Below are 24,761 nucleotides of genomic sequence, written 5' to 3' on the forward strand. Positions count from 1 at the left end.
CCCTGGGTCTGGAAGATCCCCTGGAGAAGGCAATGACACCCACTCCAGTATTCTTTCCTGGAGAACCCCATGGACGGAGGAGCCTGGTAGGCTACAGTCCACGGGGTTGCAAAGAGTCAAACAGGACTGAGCGACTTCACTTTCACTTTCTACCTTTATAACTTAATCAACCCCAAAGGCCCCACCTATTAATACCATCTTATTGGGAGTTAGAATCTCAACATATGAATTTGGGAAGACATGAACATTCAGTCCTGGCATTTGCTGTGCTTAAAATTCTGTTCTCAGTGCTTTCTAGGCACTTCCTCTTTTATCTGTCAAATCACATAACACAACTCACTCACAGTTGAGTACTACTATTACCTCCACAGGAGTGCAGACAAAGGCACAGAGGGGTTAAGGACCTTGCTCTAATATAGCTGTTAAACAGTAAAGCCTAGATATGTATCCAGATATTGAAACTCTAAAGCAACCACAGTTGTTAGCTGGGGGCTATTTTCCCCAGGAGATATTTGGCAATGTTTGGAAATCTTTCTGGGTTGTCACAACCATAGGATGATCCTGGCTTCTAGTGGAGAGGCCAAGGATGTTTACAGTGCACAGAATGGCTCCCAGAGAAAAGGATTATCCAGCCCAAATGTCAGTCATGGCAAGTTGGGAACTCTGCTCTAGAACCTACAATTTCAGCATTTCTCTGTGCTTTTCTGCCGTTGAGTTGGGGCAAAATCATGGAAATAATGAATGTGATATCTGACATCACTGATGATTAATTCTCACCTATATTTAATCTTACACCACTTCTCAAGGCAATGTTGATTTTAATATATAACAGCAGTATATTATACCATACATCAAAATTATCTCGGCATCTTGTGTAAAATAAAAATGTCTGGTCTCACATCTGAAAATTCTTACTGAATTGGTCTGCAGTAAGTCTCCTATAGGGCTTCCCTGGTGGCTCAGAAGTTAAAGCATCTGCCTGGAATTCAGGAGACCCGGGTTCGATCCCTGGGTCGGGAAGATCCCCTGGAGAAGGAAATGGCAACCCACTCCAGTAGAATCCCATGGAGGGAGGAGCCTGGTAGGCTACAGTCCATGGCGTCATAAAGAGTCAGACACAACTGAGCGACTTCACTTAAGTCTCCTGTAAATCACATGTTTGTTTGTTTGTTTGTTTGTTTTTTTAAGTTTCTCATGTGATTTTTTTTTCTGTATACTTTTTTTTTAATATTCATTTGTTCATACCAGTTTATTTGGAGTTTCTATTTCTTTTTTTTTTTTACATTCTTTTTTTTTTTTTAACTTTACAAAATTGTATTAGTTTTGCCAAATATCAAAATGAATCCGCCACAGGTATACATGTGTTCCCCATCCTGAACCCTCCTCCCTCCTCCCTCCCCACACCATCCCTCTGGGTTGTCCCCAAGCATCCAGTATCGTGCATCGGACCTGGACTGGCAACTCATTTCATACATGATATTTTACATGTTTCAATGCCATTCTCCCAAATCTTCCCACCCTCTCCCTCTCCCACAGAGTCCATAAGATTGTTCTATACATCAGTGTCTCTTTTGCTGTCTTGTACACAGGTTTATTGTTACCATCTTTCTAAATTCCATATATATGCGTTAGTATACTGTATTGGTGTTTTACTTTCTGGCTTACTTCACTCTGTATAATAGGCTCCAGTTTCATCCACCTCATTAGAACTGCTTCAAATGTATTCTTTTTAATGGCTGAGTAATACTCCATTGTGTATATGTACCATAGCTTTCTTATCCATTCATCTGCTGATGGACATCTAGGTTGCTTCCATGTCCTGGCTATTATAAACAGTGCTGCGATGAACATTGGGGTACACGTGTCTCTTTCCCTTCTGGTTTCCTCAGTGTGTATGCCCAGCAGTGGGAACTAATATCAAAAATATACAAGCAACTCCTACAGCTCAACTCCAGAAAAATAAATGACCCAATCAAAAAATGGGCCAAAGAACTAAATAGACATTTCTCCAAAGAAGACATACAGATGGCTAACAAACACATGAAAAGATGCTCAACATCACTCATTATCAGAGAAATGCAAATCAAAATCACTATGAGGTACCATTTCACACCAGTTAGAATGGCTGCGATCCTAAAGTCTACAAGTAATAAATGCTGGAGAGGGTGTGGAGAAAAGGGAACCCTCTTACACTGTTGGTGGGAATGCAAACTAGTACAGCCACTATGGAGAACAGTGTGGAGATTCCTTACAAAACTGGAAATAGAACTGCCTTATGATCCAGCAATCTCATGTGATTTTTAACATGCAGCCAAGTTTTGGGAAACTTAAAAAGAGTGGAGATTTTTAAAGTATGAAATGTTTTCTATTCTCCATAAAGTAAGATAATGATGGCCCACAGTCATTGAGTGCTTATCTTGTTCCTATGACAGAGGGGAATACTTTACAGGAATTACCATATTTTGACTCACAGGAGAAGACCCTGAAAGATTGAAGGCAAAAGGAGAAGGGGGCATCACAGGATGAGATGGTTAGATAGCATCACCAACTCAATGGACATGAATGTGAGCAAACTCTGAGGGATGGAAGACATCTGGGGGATGTCATAATGGAGGACAGGAGAGCCTGGCATGCCACGGTCCATTGGGTCACAAAGAGTCAATCACAACTTAGCAACTGAAAAACAACAAAAAAATTCCTCAACACTTATATCAGGTACCTGGTCTTACGGCCATTTTTACAGGTAATGAAACTGAAGCATCAGAAGATTAAATAACTTATTCAGAGCACACAACCAGGATGTGACAGAGCTGCCAGTTAACTCTGGATCCTTCTTCTTGGAAAATCCATGCTGTAAACCAATGACTCTGAGAAAGGAGCATAACCAGGGCCATCTGGAAGGTCATGAGGACCCAGATGGTTGCCCCCACTCCCACACACCCGCATCAGAGGTTCTAAGTCAATAGGTCTTGGAAGGGGCCTGAGAATTTACATGAATTGAAATGAGAAATTCAAACAATTCCTCACAAGTTCCCAGGTTATGCCACTGATCCTGCTGCCCTGGGTAACTATAATTTGAGAACCACAGTAATAAAGAGGGACATTTTTTTGTTTATATTTATTTATTTGGCTGCTTTGGGTCTTCTTTGCAGCATGCATGATCTTTAGTATGTGGCATATGGAATCTTTAGTTGCAGTGTGCAAACTCTTAGTTATAGCATATGGGATCTAGTTCCCTAACCAAGATTGAACCTGGGGCCCCTGCATTGGAAGTGCAGAGTCTTAGTCAATGGACCACCAGGGAAGTCCCAAAAAGGAACAGTTTTCCTTTATTATTTTTTTAATAAAATCAAGTTCCCTCTCTTTTATGACACGTTTTTCATTTAAAAAGCTTCAGCTCCTATTTAATCCCTGAATATTAGACATTTTTAAAGGAACTTTTTAATCCCACTAGCTAAATGTCTTGTAACACCAGGGACGATCTAAATACCACATTGGTATGACAAGTGTATAATAGCTACTTCCAGGCAATGTCAAAGAATGCTCAAACTACCGCAAAATTGCACTTATCTCACATGCTAGTAAAGTAATGCTCAAAATTCTCCAAGCCAGGCTTCAGCAGTACATGAACCATGAACTTCCAGATGTTCAATCTGGTTTTAGAAAAGGCAGAGGAACCAGAGATCAAATTGTCAACATCCACTGGATCATCAAAAAAGCAAGAGAGTTCCAGAAAAACATCTGCTTCTGCTTTATTGACTATGCCAAAACCTTTGACTGTGTGGATCACAATAAACTGTGGAAAATTCTGAAAGAGATAGGAATACCAGACAACCAGACCTGCCTCTTGAGAAACCTGTATGCAGGTCAGGAAGCAACAGTTAGAACTGGGAACAACCGACTGGTTCCAAATAGGAAAAGGAGTACGTCAAGGCTGTATATTGTCACCCTGCTTATGTAACTTCTATGCAGGGTACATCATGAGAAATGCTGGGCTGAAGGAAGCACAAGCTGGAATCAAGATTGCCGGGAGAAATATCAATAACCTCAGATATGCAGATGACACCACCCTTATGGCAGAAAGTGAAGAGGAACTAAGAGCCTCTTGATGAAAGTGAAGGAGGAGAGTGAAAAGGTTGGCTTAAAGCTTAATATTCAGAAAACTAAGATCATGGCACCTGGTCCCATCACTTCACGGCAAATAGATGGGGAAACAGTGGCTGACTTTATTTTTTAGGGCTCCAGAATCACTGCAGATGGTGATTGAAGCCATGAAATTAAAAGACGCTTACTCCTTGGAAGGAAAGTTATGACCAACCTAGACAGCATATTAAAAAGCAGAGACATTATTTTGTCAACAAAAGTCCATCTACTCAAGGCTATGGTTTTTCCAGTGGTCATGAATGGATGTGAGAGTTGGACTATAAAGAAAGCAGAGGGCCGAAGAATTGATGCTTTTGAATTGTGGTGTTGGAGAAGACTCTTGAGAGTCCCTTGAACTGCAAGGATATCCAATCAGTCCATCCTAAAGATCAGTCCTGGGTGTTCATTGGAAGGACTGATGTTAAAGCTGAAACTCCAGTACTTTGGCCACCTGATGCGAAGAGCTGACTCATTTGAAAAGACCCTGATGCTGGGAAAGATTGAGGGCAGGAGGAGAAGGGGATGACAGAGGATGAGATGGTTGGATGGCATCACCAACTCAATGAACATGGGTTTGGGTAGACTCCGGGAGCTGGTGATGGACAGGGAGGCCTGGCATGCTGCAGTTCATGGGGTCGCAAAGAGTCAGACATGACTGAGTGACTGAACTAAACTGAACCAATGGTGGAGTGGGGTCAAGGGAGAGCCATCAAGGGGGAGAGGGGGAAGATCAACTCCTTCTTCCCTCCAATGTTATTACTTCTAACCAAGAGAAAAAGAAATCCAAACAAGACAAAGCAAAGACCTAACGCAATAGGACATCTCCAAAGTGGCAATTAAATGCCTGACAAAGAGGATGAGGGGGAAGGTAGTAGATTAGAGGAAAACAGGAAATCAAGAGAAGTTTTTTTGGTCCAACTTCCTTGTTCCTAAGAACCAATTATGATTCAATAAAAAGCAAAAAGAGGGAAGAGATTTTTTTTCCTTAATCTTCTCTCATCTCCACTGAGTAGCAACAAGTAAATAAGCCAATAAACACCAAAGATGAGAGCTCAAAGTGAAACACAGGTTACAGGAAATGGTGGGAGTAGGTGGTGAGACATACATGGCCCCCTCGTACTACAGTCAGTCAGCAGGAATACACCACCCACTGATGGACTCTATATGTTTTATTGAATCTCTATGCTAGATGTTGAGGGACACACAAAGAGAAGGTTTTATCCCTAAGGAGCTTACAGTCAAGGTGAAAGGTAAGCATATAAACAGGATTAATGTAGAACACCAGGACCAAATAAGTGGCAGAGACATAGGAGCCCAGGGTAATCACTGTGGATGGAGCGGTCAGGGGATGCTTTGCAGAGATAATGGGAGTTGAGCTGGGTCTCCAAGAATAGGACACATATGCGTAGCTAGAGCACAGTAGAGAGAGGCCCTCAGCAGGATTGAGGAAGAAAGAGAAGTGTCATGGAAAAGGCAGAAAAGTGACGAATTTGGGGCAGACATTGAGGTTAGATGGATGACTCTGGCCGTGATCACAGAGTAAGTACCTGAAGGCAGGGCTGGCCCAAGCTGTAAAAATCCAAACCAAACAGGAAATTTGGTTTGTCTTGCAGAGGGCTGGAAAGTTTTGATCAGGAAAGTGGTGTGTTAACGCTATAACTCTAGAGAAATCCCAACCATTTCGTTCTTTCTTTTCTGATCATTTGCCCCTTATTCGGGCTGAATTTACTCTTCATGCATGTGCTTTTATCTCCAATCCTGCCCTTTGTTTGTGGGGAACATGCATGCTCTGTGCATCAAGGTGCCATTGAGTCTGTTTCAATGGTCTTTGGTACCAATTTCCTGGCTCACCAGAGCAGGAGCTGGATTTATTTTCAAGGCTCAGGAGGCATGAGGAGTATCAGCTTCTAACCCAAGATTTGGCTCCCAGCATCCTGTGAACGGTGCCTATATTCTTTGTTCCACACGAGGTAGTATTGACTAATGTTTGAGTAGTTCACAGAGAATTCAGCCTCTGCATTTAAATGGTAACACACAAAACATTTGGTATCCCCCAAATCTGTTTGCTTTCTGACTTAAAAAGTGGTTTTAAATAGCTTTCTTACCTATCCTTATTACCAACAAGTCTTCTAAAATATTATTTCTACTACTATATAGATAATTACAATGGAAGAATTTAAATAGGATTAAATCCATAGGTTATTTTGTTTGTTTGACTTTTGGCCACACTATGTGGCATGCGGGATCTTAGCTCCTCACAAGGCATTGAACTTGTGCCCCCTGCATTGAAAGAGTGGAGTCTTAATCACTGGACTGCCAGAGAAGTCCCTAAATCCATAGGTTTTAAATACACATGAGAGTGTGAATTCCATCATATTTATTTCCCAGAACCTTGTACAAATAATATTAATAATGAATTAATATGTATTGACTGAACAAATAATAACTAGAGTCAATGGTCAAAATGCATGTCTTGGAGATAAGCAAAGGCAAGCCGATTCATTTTCAAGTATAGTTAATGTCCAACTGTGCTAAGCCTTTCGCTTTTCCTCCTCATACAATTCAGATGGGCAGGTGTTCTGATCCTATGTTGGACATGTGTAATCTGATATACGGAAAAAGTTATTAACTTACCCAAAAACTTAAAACCAGATATTCTGATTCAAAAATGTTTTAGTAACTTACTAAAAGTTTAATAACTTACCCAAGAATTCAAGACCAGATATTCTGATTCAAAATCCAAGATTCTTTCCTCAAATTTTCCCCCAATTTATCTAATTATAGTAAATTGTTGTTGTTGTTGTTGTTCAATCACTAAGTTGTGTCTGACTCTTTGTGACCCCATGGACTGTAGCCCACCATGAAATTTTCCAGGCAAGAGTACTGGAGTGGGTTGTCATTTCCTTCTCCAGGGTATGTTCCTGCCCCACAGAACTCTCCTGCATTGCTGGCAGTTTCTTTACTGCTGAGCCACCAGGGAAGCCCCAATAATAATAAGCCCCAATCCCAGGGGCTTATTATTCTAGCTTCCAGGCTCTTCCTCAGAAGACTCTGACTCAGTAGTTGGTGAAGGTCAGGAATCTATACAGTTAACATATGGCTCTTTTAATTCTGAGAGACATTTCAGGGATCTCTAGTCCTGGCTGCCCATTAGAATCACTGTGGAAGTGTTTAAAACTCCAGATGCCTTGGCCCCACCTCAATGAAGCAATTTGTTTATCAATGGTAAATAAGAAAGAAATCCCAGGGTATCAGTATTTTTTAACTCTTCAGATTATTCCAGTGGGCATCCAAAGCTGAGAACCACTGGGCTCAGCTCTACTGTGCTGACAATAATATTTAATGGGTTTACCCAGCCTCCTCTAAGCACTTCTCCACCCCTTGCCTTTCTTCCCATACAATGTGGGCCAGGAAAAAAAGCAGAAATATTTTCATGAAGACAGGAACAGAAAGGAAGGAGATCAAGAGATCATTTGTGACAAGTGATTAGGGAAAAGAAAATGAGAACTGTTGAAGGTGGTCGGGGGAAGTGAGGGGTGAAGGGAAACGTTTGAGACTCATCATGGAAACAATTTAGTAACTCTAAGCAAAAGTTAAATAAAGCTGGCACTCATGTGAGCATATTGCTCTCAAATAAAGATCATGCTCTTTTCTATGGGAGTCAGAGCAAGTTTTACATTCTCATATATTTATCCTTCCTCATGACAAGGCTTGAGGATCAGAAATTCTGTATCTTTATTGTTCTTATTTTGCAAGTGGGAGTCCTGAGACATGCTTGGCAAATGAAGTCCCCGACTGGTTCCCAGGCTTTGTTGCTACCTCTGCTGCATGGTGTGCATTTTTTCTCTGCCTGTGCAATACTCACGGCATAGACAATTACAACCCAATATTTGGGAAAACAGGAATATTGACTACCTTTATGCAGTCTTCCCTCCCCGGACTTCACTCAGTAGAGGATCCAAAATAATTGGAGCAAATTAATCGGACAGAAACTTATATTCTACTTTGATAATCAGAAATAACTTCTGTGACGTGGCATCTGCCTATTGGATCTGTTTCCAAAGGGAGGAAAGCAAAGGAGAATTTTGAAATGCAGAAATTGTAAGCAGCTATATACTTCTGGCGGGAGAAAATGATGTTCTTAAACTTCTGATTGTGATCTAGCAAGTGCTGCATTCTTTTGTCTCAAAAAAGAAAAACCAGTGTTCCCCCTCCTGCCTTCCTGGCCTGGGTAGCCCTTCACCCTCTCTTAATGAAACGGAACAGTTGATGCCTCTAACTCCTCTTTCATTTAATCTCATTAATGCAGTCTGTTGGGATTCTCGTTGTGGGGTAACATAGGGACAGTCGTTAGACCTCTAGTGAAAAGTGCAATATTTTCCTGTTAGACTTTTAACTGCAACATCAAAATGTGTGAGAACGAGCTCAAAACCAAAGCTGACGCCACTGGTGAGTTTTGCATTTTCTTCTTTCTTCTGATGCTTAGCTGTACGAACTATCCTTCAGCCAAGACAGTAAGCATGTATAAGCTCTCGGCAAAATAAAGTGATGGCTAAGTGTGGGAACAGTGAAATATTTTGACTTGAGCATGCATATGATAAACAAGTGACTCAAGCTTTATTTTACACTGGAGAACATCTTTGTATATAAATATTATCATATCCTAGAGCAAATAACCAAATGCATAAGTTTTGAGATTGAATTCGTGTGGCCCATTACACTAACATGAGGTTAACAGTGTGAACATCCATGTCAGAATTTTGTCCCTTTGCCATTCGTGTTGTTAAGTTCATTTTACTTTTCTAATTAAAAAAAAAAAATCAGTTTATCAATATATAATAGCAGGCACTTTCTCAGATGTAAGAAATCTGTTTTCAAAACAATTCTATTTGGTTGAATGATTATTAGCAGTCAGGTGAATTATGTTTGAGTTTTTCTTCTAAGTTTTTCATAAGTTAATACATAGTTCCCTAAGCACATATCATCTCATAACATAGATTATGTGCATTTATTTTAAAAATATTTCAGGGCAATATGATGCATAATTTGTTGCCATTTTTTTTTTGCTAGTACTAGAACTACAGTTGGAAATATAAAAATGTAAGTTGATATAATCATTTGTTTCAAATAATATAACCTAACAACTGTTCCAAAAAAGTTACTAAGCAAATTAAAACTCCTAAAATATTATATTAACTCAGAAGTACATTTTTTCAAAATACTAGAGCTTTTTAGTGCCTGTATTTTTAGAAAAGAATAGATATTGTTTCAAGGCAGTTATTCACTGATGTCAAAATATATATTTAAGGACTTTATTCATGACATAAGCCATTACAAGCAGATTGTAGTTCTGACATCATTGGAGTCTTTAGACAAATATTTATCCTTCCTACTGACAGATTTACTCAGGATATTGTTGCTATTGTTGTTTAGAAATTAATAACACTGGACATATTAACATCTATGTACTTAATCCTCTTTGGGTCTGAATTACAATTAGAAGAAGCTAACAGGTAAACATAAGTGTCCCTTTCTCCCTTGATTTGGTGTTTAAAACAACATGAACTTGTCCTCTATTGTAAAATTACATCAAACACAGAATTTAATTTTTGGAGCTTATATGTGTATGGGTACTTACACACACACACATATACACACACACTTCATTTTTTAAATGAACTATATGAAAAAAATGTGCCTTACATTTTGCAAAGAGAACCAGATATTTTAATTTTGTCTTAAATTTTAGTGGAATTAAAAGGAATATTCCAGATTAAACCTGCAGGGTGTTTTGGTTTTTTTCCGGTTACTACAGTAGAAAATTTTGGTGCTGTGCTTAGCAACTGGTTTTCACCAGTATTTTTCCTCTATTATTTCCCCCCAAAATACATATTTCTGCCTTGAATAATTCAAGCCTCTAAAGAAAAAACACTTTTTCCTACCAATTTAGACCACCTGGTAGCATCAAAATGCCTTTGGTAGAAATTAATGTATAAGAAATACAGCTAACAAATGGAGCAACCATAAACATCTCCATGAAAATACTGTTAGAAGCTATCAAGCAATGATTATGAATTTGCTGCTTATAGAAAAACAGTTCAAAAGAAACTTGTGAAAATGGAATGTGAAAATCACCGTGTCTGTTCTTAGTACTTGGTCATCGTTGTTCATGGAACTCCTTCACCAGCTTACGTAAACACTGAATAAAGCTGTTAGGGATTACGTGCAGCATGCTGGATCTGATGAGCTCAAAAATAAGATAGCTTGGGTCCTATAATATTTAGGATTATGCTGGTAATCTCTTTAGGGAAAGTGTGCGGTATCAGCAGAAATGCACTTCAGTCTTCGAGGGAATGGGTACTAATAATTCTACATTTGTTGGGTAGCTAAACCTTTGCCTACCTTGATGTAGGGGCTTTATGACATTTATAATAGGATGAAATCATAAGGGAGAGCTTCTGGAGTAACATCTTAAATTATCATTTTACCTCTAAAATAATTCCTGGTGCTACATGCAAATGAGAATACATTCCTTTACATTCTAAGTGTCTCCCTTTTTGAAACAGGCTGCCTATGTAAAGATGAACTAAACCCAAAGATTTCTTTCTCCAAAAACCTCCAAACTTGTTCTCATCTCTAGAAATAAAAATTAAGGTTGTCTTTTCAATTCTATAATGTTTTTTAAGATTCAATTCAGAAACAATACAGGCTTAATTGCAAGTTTGCTAGGACATAAATGATGTTTATGTAATCTCAATGCAGAAACTTATAATGTATTTTACTTTTGTAGCACTATGTTAAAAACAAAATCAAATCTCTTGAAGTTAATCCAAAAAATGAGTTCCTAAAATCTTAGCTCTTATAGGATTAATGATCACTGATGTCCAAGTGTCCTCCCTTAAGTGAAAGATCCCTCATGACATGTTGGACTGCCTATTCATACAAATTTTCCCCTACATCAATCCTGTGATGACAAAGGAAGTCTTTGGGGCCACTGATAGTAATTGTTCTTCATCCATTTCATCCTCTTCTCCTCCACACCAACACACACAAAACTGGTATAAATATCTCATTTACACTATGGTCTAAACTTTATGTAATTATTTGCTGTATCTATGGCTAAAGGTATGTTTGAAAAACACATTGTGTGTGTGTGTTTAGTTGCTCGGGTGTGCCTGAATCTTTGTGACCCTATGGATTGTAGCCCACCAGACTCCTCTGTTCACAGGATTTCTCAAGCAAGAATACTGGAATGGGTTGCCATTTCTTCCTCCAGAGGATCTTCCCGATCCAAAGATCAAGCTCTCTAGTCTCCTGCATTGCAGGCAAATTCTTTACCCACTGAGCCATCTAAAAAAAACAGAAATGTTTGTAAATATGAAAGAGGGATAAATTATACTACTGTTCAGTTTTTGACTATCCAAGCAACTTGTAGGACATTATGTGCCAATTAAATCAAGCTTTTATTACATTAGTAAGGAGAATGTTACTATGATGCCAACATTCTGCTCTTACGTGGACATCGTCCTCATGTAGGACAATAATCCCCAGGTATCTCATGAGAGACAAGATGAGATGCCACATTTATTTCGAAGTTTTCTCTTTTCAAGAACAAAGGCATTGAATTGGATTTTGGTCACTGTATTTTAGACTTTGTCTTCATCTTTTCCTCTGTAGTCCTGCCTTGTCTTTTTTTTTAAAACACTTTAAGGGATTTAGTCTTTACCATTATGCAGAAAGAAACATGTTTTTCTTATTTTTGAATTCTCTGAAAAAGTTCTGAGAACTTCAGGAATAGTCTTCAGTGTTTCTATCAATGGAAAGAGTGAGAAACTAATATCATGTTCTTTCCACCCCACTGTGTACTTTCAGTTGCTTGGGGTTTTTTGGGTGTGTGTGAGTGTCTGTATATGTGTGTGTGTGTATTTAATTAGTGTTGTTTTTTCAAAATTTGAATCCCTTACCTTCAAATATATATGTGTATTTTTTTAATTTTTACTTATTGATTTTATTTTTGGCTGTGTCATACAGCATGTGGGATTTTAGTTCCCCGACTAGGGGTCGATCCTGCATCCCCTACATGGGAAGTTCAGAGTCGTAACCACTGGACTGACAGGAAAATCCTACCTTCAGATATATAATTTAGTGGCTTTATTTTTATATTTCTCTGATATATATCCCTTTTAATTGGCCTTTTCAAATATTCTTGAAAAGAACATGATATAGGAACCACATCTTAGAGCATACTGAACAGTAAAACTGGGTTGAATCACAAGGAACTGGCAGTGTTGCCTGTCTCCTTGCACAAAAGGGTGGCAAATTTATGACTCAACCTGACATATGTGCCTACAGACAAAAGCGTAATTATTTGATAATCCTAAAAGAATTCTGCTACTATTTATTTTTCATTTAACTCCATTAACTACCCTGCTCTCTCTCTAAGACCTGGCTCAAAAGCCACCTCATCCGCCAAGTCTTGCCAGTTTTCTCTGGTTGAAACCAATGTATTTCTTCTTCCAGGTTTATTTAAGCATTCTTCTGTCTGCCCTGTGTTAAGGTCATGTAGACCTGTGTGCGGCTGTACAATCATTGTACTCACTTTGAAGATAGAAAGTTGGTTTGCATATATCTGTGACCTAAAACAAATGTTTGCTGAATTGCCTTTGCTGGGCTGTCTCAGACAATTCTCACCACCTCCATTAAAAGAAGCACTTTTCAGTAATTCAATTATTTTTAATATTTACTAGAATTTTTAGTGCAGTTTTAGATTTACAGAATAATTGAGTGGAAGTCTACCCACCCTCTCATATACAATTTCCTCCATTATTAATAGCTTGCATTAGTGTGATATAATAAAGAACCAATTAATTAGTCAACCAATACTGACTTGTTATTAACTATGTCCGTAGTTTAGATTAACGTCCATTCTTAGTATTGTACTGTTCTGTGGGTTTCTATGAGTTTCAACAGATGCATAGACATGTATCCATCATTATAGTATCCCATAGAACAGTTTCACCACCCTAACAATTCTCTGTGTTTCACCTATTTATCTTCCAAAGCTGGGATAACTGCTGTTGTTTTTGTTTGTTTGTTTTTTACTGTCTCTAGAGTTCTGCCTTTTCCAGGCTGTTATACAGTAAGTAGCCTATTCAGACTTTCTTTCACTGAGCAATATGCATATAAGGTTTCTCCTTATCTTTTCATGGCTTGATAGCCCATTTCTTTTTAGCCACTGAATAATAGCTCATTGTCTGGATGTACCATAGTGGGTTTATCCACTCACTTATTGAAGGATATCTTGTTTGTTTCCAGTTTGGGGTAATTATGAATAAAGTTGCCATAAACATCCATTTGCAGGTTTTTATGTAGATATAAGTTTTCAACTCACTTGTAAATACCTAACAGAGGAATTGCCGAGTCATATGGTAACATCATGTGGCTGTGTAAGAAACTGCCAACCTGTCTTCCAAAGTGGCTGTACCATTTTGCTTTCCCATCAGCAACAAGTTCCCTTTATTCTGCATCCTTACCGGCATTTGGTATTGTCTTTTTTTTTTTTTAGATTTCAGTCATTCTAACAACTGTGTAGTGGCATCTCACTGTTAATATTAACTAATTAATATTAAAATATTAATTTGTAATTCCCTAATAATATATGATGGGCTTCCCTGGTGGCTCAGATGGTAAAGAATCTGCCTGAGACCCAGGTTCAATCCCTGGGTCAGGAAGATCCCTAGGAGTAGGAAAGTGAAAACCCACCCCAGTCTTCTTGCCTGGAGAATTTCATAGATAGAGAAGCCTAGCAGGCTAGAGTCCATGAGGTTGTAAAAAGTAGGACACAGCTGAGTGACTAATACACAACATATAATATTGAGCATCTTTCTTTGGTGAGATGTCAGTTTTGACCTTTTGCCCAGTTTTTGAGGTTTAAGAGCTCTTTGAATATTTTGCGTACGAGTCTTTTATCACATACGTATTTTACAGTATTTTGTCTCAGTCTGTGACTTCTCTTCATTCTCTGAATGCAATTAGATTTTTAACATAGAAAAGTTATATTTTTTCATCTTCTGAATGGAGAATTTTTTGAATTTTTCTCCAGGGAGTGAACTCTGCCTGGTCACTCTGAATCATCCATGTGACCTGGTGTGTGGAATTTCTCCGTCTTGCCAGCCATCAGTGAAGCTGGTTCTACATAAACCTGAACTTGCTATTGAAGTTTTCAGTTAAACAAAAACTAGAGAAAAGGGCTCAGAAAAAAATTAAGGAACTGAAGAGAGACAAGTTTTTTCACTGAAGCAAAATGCTGTTTTCTTCTTTTTATAAATGGAGAACAGCTATCAAAACAGATAACATGCCCTTTTTGTCTTATATCAAGTTCTCTTCACAGAGAATTGGAGCTTAGGAGACAGACACCATGAGAGTTAAATTGTAGAATATCTTTCCTTTCTCTCTTTCAGAATTTCTCAAAGTGTGCTGTGCATATGCATCACAGTAATTCTTTAACAGTGCAGATTCTGATTACATTGGTCTAGAGTAGGACCTAAGTGCCCACATTTCTATCAAGCACTCAGGCAACGCCACATCGCTGTTCGTCAGGGACTGCACTCTGAGTAGCAGGTCTCAAGACAGCGTTATGATAGAGGAGAGGAATGTGATGAGTATCCATCATGACTGTTGAATTCTGTGTTAACTAATCTGCCTCCATGAGATGGGGCAGCTTTTCAAATGTTTTATTCCCAGAATTACCATGGGTAGCTAAAATGAGTTCGTTTCTGTTTCAAATGTCACTTGACCGTCTTACCTTTCACAAAAGAAGCAAACTTGGTGTGATTCAATTTTTAAAACAGAAAAACTGTTGTTTCATCTTCTCAGGCGAGACATTTTTGAACTGAGTATTGGGAGAGTAAAACTAGCAGCCAGAGCAACTAAGAGCAAGTCCACAGTAGAGGGAGAACACACCACCACGCAGTGTTACAACACGCAAAAGATGCAGGCACAGCCGACAGTCGTTAAATCTGCAAAAGAACCTGAGAAATGAACACTGGGTATGCATTACAGTAATGCGGGATGTTTCTGGCAATACACATACACTGGCTTTTCTTTCTTCTGCCTTGTCAATTAATGACCAGTGTTTTTTGTAACTGATCCTTCAATTGTCCTACTGCCTTTTGAACAAAAGAGAAATGCCTAAAAGACAATAGCAGAATCTGCTTTCCCAGAATCCTGTGTAGTTTTTAATTTCCCATAATGTCAGGGAAATTAAAAATTCTATCAGTTCTCATAGTACCTACAACTGTAGTTACCTGGACATCATAGAACATTTGTTCTCAAACTTGAATGCTGTTCTGGAAGCTTGTTACAAAGCAAATTCTGTTGCAATTGGCCCGGGCAAGTCTTGATAGTCTGCATTTCTAACATGCTCCAGGTCCTTCCACTGGTCTACAGACCCCACTGTGAGTGGGCATGGGACACTTTAGCTGTATATTTACAGCTGGACACAATTAGCTGCTTTCAATCTGAATGATGTCAGGTCCTACACACACATTAGCTCATTATAATTAAAACTTTGACAGGACAAGATGTACTTAATGGAAATTAATTGAAACCACTATGACTTATAAAAGTGATTTGCTTTGCTTCCAAGGCGATATTTAACTTTTTATCAATAACGCTACTAATAATAATACTAATTTCTCTCTTCGTTCTTTGTTGGTCTCGTTCTCTCTTGTTTCACTCTTCTGGGGAGTCTGAGGGCAAGTAGCTCTTCAAGGATAAGTGCTCAAATGCAAAAGATAAATCAACTTCCTTCATGATAATCCTATAAATTATGCCTTTGAAAAAAATCACTTTTTGCCATTATCATATGATAGTAAGGTTTTTGTAACTCTAGCTTCAGTGATACACAGTTTAGAGAAATACAGTGATATAAAAGTAAATGTCATCTTTAGATCATTCAAAAGCTGTCTGTCAACTGAATGGAACTGAGGGCTCACAGAGACCACCACGCAGAATATACAGAGAAGAGCTTGAGAAGAAAGAGGAACCCCGATGCTGATAGATGTGAGGGCATTCCAGTAGGAACTAAAGTACACTGAATTTCACGCACTATATTTGGTATTTTAGCAGGATGCTGGGATTAAGATGCTGTGTGCCCTGATGAGATAAATGAGAACACAAACCTGATCTACTATCAGGAATCTCTTCAAATCACCACATAGCATGATGCAAAGACAAAAGCTCAAAGGCTTTTACTCTTTTCCTGAGGGTGTCATTTGTCTACACTTTCATCCCACCCCAATCTTCAGGCTGTTTTCTGATAAATCAAAGTTACAGTGGAACCAGATTTCAGGAATACCAGCTTCATCTTTGGGGATTGTTGCTATCTGATAGCAGAAAGTTTTGTACCTATTAGAGGTAAATACTTAATCTGCCAGTGAGAGAGAAGAAAAGTACAAACAGGGATTTTAATTCAGATTGGCCACATATGATAGATGAGATATAATTTGAGTAGGAGATACAACTTGGGCTACTGAGACCATCTGCAAAAAGATTTTTAACCAAAATGGTCATCTTTATTGGAAATTTTTACATATGCAAATTGGGCTTCACTCAGGCATTAAGAGTTCTTCCTGCACTGTCCAATTTTAACATAACTGTAAAATTCTGGGAACCAGGATCTGACAGGCAAACCTAGTGTCCAGGACTGCAAGTTATCATAGCCTGGGTAGATGATTCTTATTTCCCTTAAGAAAACAAAAGATGCTGCAAGTATAGCCCCCAAATGAAAGCCAGAAAATACAGAGAGAATTACGGGTCACTCCTTAGTATTCTCAGTTTCTGGCCTTATCCCAAGATTTTACTTCCTTTGCCGATGGTTTATGTGCTACAAAGAATACCTTGTTAATAATTTGATTCATTTAATTCTCAGTGGGAGTCTTTTATCATATCAGAATCACCTGGGGGCCTTTTTCAAAATACATACCCACTCCAATCTTGAGAGATTTTTATTTCTTCTCCTCATCCCAAATACAGAAAATCAGTATTACTTAAAGCCTCTTTCATAAAAGGGCATGTTAAATCTGTTGGTTGTATTGAAAGAAAAAAATTAGGACTAACTGCTTTAAAGAGTAAGAAAAATTCTCTTTCAGGGTCCATAGAAAATATTTAAAAAGAAGTATGACCTGGAGTCTGTCCTCAATGGATTTTAAATGCCCAGAATATAAAAATGGCTGGGTTGAGGTATAAGAGTTGGCATGGTAGAAAGGAATGCCACAGGAGTACACACAGTAAAAAATGTTGCCTCCAAACAGAGAGTACCTAAAAGGCCCATTATCACTATGATTCCTGATGGATGCTTTTAACAGTAAGGTATTTTGATGTATTAAAGTGATTCATTTTTCTAGTTAATTCATTAGCCTGGATTAGTTTATTTAACCTTAATACCTGGTATTACAGCAGGGGCTTCTGAAGGAGAAGAACTAAAGATATGTACATTTTGAGAAGCAGGAAGAATGAAAAGCATGGTGACTTTGAGTGATGTTGCGGTAAGGCTCCCTAGGAAGGACCCTCAGGAGTATGCCAGGGTGAGAACTGCCGTCTTCAAAAAGGGAGACAAATCTGGATTACTACTCGATTGTTGAATAGGGTTTGCCTGCCAACTCAGGGGATATTAAGTTAGTTGTACATCATAAATTATTCTAATATGAAGTAAAACATAAAATTATATAACATCTCCCCTGGCATTCTTTTGCACTATAAGAATATTATTTCCAAAGAAAAGATATAGGATCACTTTTATAAAGAAAAAAGTTTAATTGGTAAATAAAAATTAACTCTAATCTCCGCAAAGCTTTACCATAGAAAAATGTAAGTGAAAGGACAATATAAGAAACTGAAAACCTGATAAATGTGCATGTCTCAAGCCATCTCTCAGGGCATTTCAACCCCTCTAAATTTGTCTCTCAGAAGCTGCTGTTGAATTAATCCACAAATCCAGCAAAAGTATGGAAGTGAACTTCCTCCTCAGTCTCTATCACCATCATTGTCACAGCTGGTGAGGTCCAGGCCACCAAATCCTCCCTAGATATCCACTTTGAAACCATGATAAATAGTTTGTCATTAGATCTGCAGCCACTGCAAGAGAGTCACACAGGAAATGATGGCAAGTATAGCAGCAAGATGCTTAGAAATGGCAAACACTGAAGCAATGATCTGATGTGTTGTCCTAGTGTCTGAAATACCCTGCCATGGAGCTGTGCTTTATAAAACACATAGTGTGAACTATGAAGCTGTAGCTCCAAAGCAGTGCATTTTAAACGAGAGAAAAGGAGAAGGATTCATGCTTTAAATTATTGAAATTCACCTTCACCTATAAAAACCTCAGACGATCTATTCTACCATAGTAGATAAAAATGGTCGTAGGTTTTCCAAACTGGTAACTCCCTTCCCACATACAGCTTTACACAAATACACTTTGCAGGGACTTCTTTCTCTTTAAAAATACCGTTGAAATGTTTATGGTTCTTCAGGATTACATGTTGAGCTAGAATTATAAATATGTATAAATATGCAGATGCTCTATCGAATCATTCCTTATCCCATTTGTATTTCCGAAGTTGTGTAAGATAACCTTTGTGGCTTTCCAAAACATCTTCTCTCACCCCAGGGGGCAAATTACCTCTATTTTCATTTCCTTTAGAGTTAGATCATTTTATAATTAAGAACTTATTGAAGCAGATTCTCCCCACGTGTAAGTTACTCCCTGGGGAGTAATTTATGCAAAGAGTGCCTCTGACTTAATATCATATAAGCCTAACAACTGTACAGTGGATACCTGGCATTTTTAGTCAGTTTTTCAATCACTGAAAAAAATCCACAGTTGGAAATGTTACTCAAAAAAAAAAAAAAAAGTACAAATAACTTATAGTGTCATTCATTTGGGCTTTTTAATGGTAAGATTTTTAATAAAGGAATGTGTCTTATATTTTTTGTTCAAAAGCATCAGAAATACCAGCTAAGGATGATGTTTTTGATTGTGATGAAGACTGACATTTTGTAGCTCTTTATTATTTACAAGGTGAAAATAACTCATTTAATCCTCACAAATCTATGAAGTTTGTCAGCTAAACTTTTCTAAACCAAAAAACGAGATCAGAGTTGTTTTTTTTTTTTTCCCTTGGTCCAATCATTAACAGATTAGGGACTGGAATCCAGGGGAACAGAACAGAACAGAATGATATAAAATCTCACATTTTTTTCACGTCACAAAATTTTGAGAACAAATACTAGTTCATATATAAGAAGAGAAGGAAATAGAAATACTTAGTCTAGTAAGTTTTTTTTCTTTGCATTTGTCTCCTCTTCTGATATTTTTATTTTTATCTCTTTAACTGCTATATTTGAATAATATAGGAATTCAAAATTGTGTTTGTATTTTATCTTTGTGGGAGGCAGTGAAAGGGTTACTGAATGAACTATCAGGACAAGCAGCTAATTTCCATGTTTTTTTCCCAAGTCACCTTAAGAGCATCATTAATGACCTAAATCCTCAGTATTCTCATCTGAAAAATAGAGACATAACACTGAATTTTTTGCTTATAAAGATGATTTGAACTTATTCTGAAATATTTAATTTAAAAAATTTACTGTACTTCCCTAAAGCTAAGTATTTTTTAATACTTAAAGCTACATTATTTTTTAAAGTAGAATGGTAAGAAAAAGAGGGTTATGTCATTGCATATTTGTTTTGCATATTCAAGGGTGAGAAACTGCATGAAAGCATCCAAGTGGCAGATTGATGTATAAAGCATTTTGAAGCATACTTTGCATAATTATTTTAAATTGGGAGTGGGAATAGCAGATCTTCCTAGTGTGTATAATTTTAACAACACTGAGAATACTATCAGAGACATGGGAACTACTACATTCTAAATAAAGTTTATATCATGGATTCATCCATAACCTCAAAGATGATGACTTAAAATCATCTTTCTAAGAGGTTCTATACGTGTTCTGTAAGACATGACACTAAATTGCACACATGCAAAATGTAAATCCTATGCCCTACCATATTCCACAAAGGAATTGCCCTACCAACCACCCATTTATGTCAAGTCTTCTATTTAATCCTACACTGAAGGCTAGGAAGCTATAAGTCACCTTTGATTCTTCATCAGTTTCCACCTCTTTCATTTATCTTCTCACTTCTTCCATTGGTCTATCTTTCTATTTGCTGCTGCTTCTGCATTTATCCTGCTAGTAAGGTAATTCACGCTTTCAGCTCCTGACACCCAGGTTGGGAATTTTAATTGTCTTCCATTTGTTTCTGGTCAGCCTGCCAAACTTACCCTTCTAAAGTAACCAAACCACCACTTTTGCCATTTCTTCATTCATGTCTTTGATTCCTTATAGCCAGTGATGTCAGGTGAAAATTCTTCTGCCTGATCCCCAGGAACTTCATAATCTGATATCACTCCCTCTATCCGATTTTATGATCCAAGTTTCCATTAAAGCCAAGTTGCTTGTCTCAGTGATCATAAGCCACAATCATTCGGGGCCATCTCAGTTCCATCCTGCTTGCAGAAATACCTTTTGCCTCACACTTCCTACACAGTTTTCAAAAGCAAAATATCTTTATCTCCAGTGAAATTGTTTCAGTCCTATTGAAGTGATAGTACCCACAGGCTTTGGGCTTCCCAGGTGGCGCTAGTGGTAAAGAACCTGCCTGCCAGTGCAGGAGACTGAGAGACTCTGGTTTGATCACTGAGTCAGGAAGATCCCCTGCAGGAGGGCATGGCAGTATTCTTGTATTCTTGCTCCAGTATTCTTGCCTGGAGAATCCCATGGACAAAGGAGCCTGGTGGTCACAAAGAGATGGAGACAACTGAAGTGACTTAGCATGTACGCATATGCTTTATCATTTTTTCCTTGATATCTCCATGTATTAATTTTGGTTTATTGATTAGATAATTGGTGTCATTAGTATATCTTATGTCAACAGCCTTTATTATTTTAGTGGATAGATACTCAATAAATATTGGACAGATTCTTCATTGGTATTTTCACAAGTAAACCTCCAGCCATTTAGTGTATGAAATCACCTCTACCCCTTCCAGTTTTGCTTTATTTGCTCATTTAAAATATCATTGAAAAAGGTAATGTGATCATTCTCAGTGACTTAAAGTTTGAAATACAAAAAGAAAACCAAAACCACAGGTTCAAGAGATTTTTAAGTCACACTATATGAAGTTTGAAAAGGAAAAAACAATGAAACCAAAAGTTTAGAAAACTTCTAGTCCCCGGTTACATTTTCTAGGTTAAGGAAAACAAAACAAACAATGTAAATCGATGCCCTTTATTTAGAAAGGGATTCCCAGGTGCCTCAGTGATAGAGAATCCCTCTGCCAAATATAGGAGACGCAGTAGACACAGGTTAGATCCATGAGTCGGGAAGATCCCCTGGAGGAGGAAATAGCAACCCACGTAAGTATTCTTACCTGGAAAATCCCATGGCAGAAGAGCCTGGCAGGCTACAGTCTATGAGGTCACAGACTCAGACATGACTGGGGGACTGACAACCACCAGGTTACTTAGAAGAAGCTTAGGGAAGCCATTCAGGTAGAATAGATGACCCTACAGCCCGCCCACCCCGAACACGGAGTCTTCCACACTGAGTCATGGGAGAAGTGAGGAGGGAGATGGGAGGGTGAAAGAAAGACAACTCTGTAAGCTCAAAACTGTCTGTTTTCCCCTTTCAGCACAAATTGAAGTGATACCATGCAAAATTTGTGGCGATAAGTCCTCTGGGATCCACTACGGAGTCATCACGTGTGAAGGCTGCAAGGTACGGGCACTAACAAGGCACAGCTGACAGCGTCTGTGCTGGCCTCAGGCGTCTGTGTGCTTCACGATGCAAGAGGTGACAGCTCTTGAAAGGCCTGCTAAAGGATTCTTATCCTGCTGCTGACACTCAGGAATTCTTGCTTGGTGGTGGGTGGGTTGATTTTCTGTTATTTGGCCTTTCACCTTTTTGTCATTGTCTAACTCATCAGGAGCTGCTTAGAAACGGATTGCTCTTTAAAAGCCTCAGTTATTCACATGTACCAAAATATAAATACTGATGTGCTGTATTAACATTTTGTGTCCAGTAAACTCCAGCACGTTTATATCAACATTAAAATTTAAAATAAAGATTATAAGTTAATGGGCCTGTATTTATTTATCTGCTTGAGAAAGCAGTCAAAGTAACATTTGCAATATGCTTGTGACTATCCTTTATTCTCATATTTCAGAAAAAAAAAACTAGAAGTATGAAATCTTAAAAGTGGAGCAGATAACCTCTTGTCAGTTAAAAATAATCTGCCTCAATTTCATCAAAGAGGTCCTGAGTTATTAACAAGATTCTGTCATATGGCCAATATCACTGATCTAGTTCATGAGAGAACATGAACAAACTTTTTCTTTTTCATTCTCAGTCCAGTGTTCCCCTCCATGACAAATCCAACTAATTCTTCCAATTCCTATAAGCAAGGTGATTTTTAAAATCTTAAAACTGGAGGAATAGCAGTTAATATAGACTAATCCGAAATAAGAGAAATTTGAAATTTAAGAGTAAATGTTTAAATTCAATCCTTAGAAGGTAGGAAAGATGAGAGACTAAATATCAAGGGGAAATGAAAACAGTTCTACAACTAATTTAAAAGGGCACTGTGTAACCAGAACAAATGAAATGAAGCTATAGTCCAGGAAGGGAAATTGATAGACTGGCAAAGTTATTGGCAAAAGCAATTATATTTTCAATCAAAGATGCAAGCTGAATGAATCATTAATTTAAGGTCAGTAGAATGAAGGAGATGTGGCACAATCACAGATTCTAAGAACCACCCTTAATCTTATAAGACGTTCAGATATAAATGAAACAAAATGTACTGAAACTCAGATAGTCATGCTATGTGAAAAATTGGCAGTATCTTCATAACAGTCTCGAAGAAGTATAATTTCTGGAATTGAAACTGGGAGGAAAGGGGAAAAAAGGAATAAATGAAAATAAAGTCAGGAGAGGGAATGCAGAGGGGGAAGAATAACACAAATGTACTAACGCAGCAACATACCAACCTGCTTTAGAGGTGATAAACAATAATCCATATTTGAACATCATGAGATGTGCCTTTTATTCTGTTCTTCTGCAGGCCTATAATTCAGAATTGCATGCTATCCACCTTAATGTGCCTCAACTTATCTCATGAAATAATAAAGCAAAATTACAGATCAGCAATTTTTTTACTCTCTTAGAATAAGTTATTACTTCCTGCAAGCAGATAGACAATTTTCTTCATAGAAAGGAATAATTTGGGAATCAGACCCCTCTCCAGTGAAATCAACCCCACTGTGTTGGTTTATTATACAATTTTAAGAGCTCTGGTCTAGTTTACACACTATCCATGGAAAAAAAAATAAAGGACTTCCCTGGTGACTCAGATGGTAAAGAATCTGCCTGCAATACCAGAGACCCAGGTTCAATCCCTGGGTTGGGAAGATGCCCTAGAGAAGAGAATGGCAACCCACTCCAGTATTATTGCATGGAGAATTCCATAAACAGAGGAGCCTGACAGGACCCAGTCTATGGGGTCACAAAGAGTCAGACAGAACTGAGTGACTAACACCATCATCATGGAGATGGTGATTTTAGACCACTGTCAAAGTGGAAATGTTTTGTTTCATTGTTTACAGCTGGATTTAGAAAATGTCTGATTTCAAAATATGAATCTGTGGTCATGCTAAGGAGCTAAACAGTTTTAGGCAGTAATTTTTAAACTATTGAACTACTTAACAAATATATTCCAACAGGTTAATAGCCAAGAATGAGTGTTTAGGTTCCTGTCATCCTTTCTATTTAAAGAAGGAACCCAGATTCAAAGATTGTTATTTTGAAGCATATTCTGAGGTTTTAGTCAAAATGACATTGTACATCACACAAAGTTTTTTATTTCATGGAAAAACCCACATTTGTAAATATGCTACATTTTTCTCCAAATAGCAAACTCAAGAAATTCTGCTCAGAATAAGATATCAATGTCAGCACATTTAGTATCAGTCTCTGAATTTTCATAATCCTGTTTTCAGGTCAACATAAGCAACCCACATTAAAAAACATCATTTCAGCATGTGCACTTGTTCAGATTCCTTTTCATTCAATAAAAATTTAAAACGAAATCTCCTTTTCATGCCAAAAACCTCATTTGCAATAATGAGCAACAGATAAGCAAGAAATGCCTTACAATTAATGTCAAATTGGCCTTAAATTAGGGCTGTAGCTGTGACTTCAAAAAAAAGTCTTTTCTGTCAACTCCTTTGCTAAGTGGCACTTAGAGTATCCACAGATAAAAACCGCACACTTTTTTTTGTAAAATGTAAATTCCAAGTCATCTTTAATCAGGACCAATGGACTGAGGTTATGCTTTCTGACAGCTTTCACGGTAGATGAAGTACATCATTTCAATCCCTGGGGGCTTGGATGTGATCTCTTGTTTAAGGGCTCCATGAATTCTTTCAAACTGGACAGTTGGATATCTTATTTTGCCACCACTGGTCCATTAAATAAATAATACACTTGGAAC

At 37.9% G+C, this 24,761-nt stretch overlaps 1 protein-coding gene across 1 annotated transcript in view; it reads left to right on the forward strand.

The window, feature by feature from the left end:
- RORB (RAR related orphan receptor B) overlaps positions 1-24,761 on the forward strand; it is a 211,041-nt gene that overhangs the window by 133,662 nt on the left and 52,618 nt on the right. Inside the window, exon 2 of the mRNA XM_061425551.1 lies at positions 21,903-21,988. Coding sequence (XP_061281535.1) covers positions 21,903-21,988 — 86 coding nt within the window. The remainder of the gene's footprint in view (positions 1-21,902; positions 21,989-24,761) is intronic.

The sequence above is a fragment of the Bos javanicus genome, chromosome 8 (genome assembly GCF_032452875.1).
Source record: "Bos javanicus breed banteng chromosome 8, ARS-OSU_banteng_1.0, whole genome shotgun sequence".
Taxonomy (NCBI): Eukaryota; Metazoa; Chordata; class Mammalia; order Artiodactyla; family Bovidae; genus Bos; species Bos javanicus.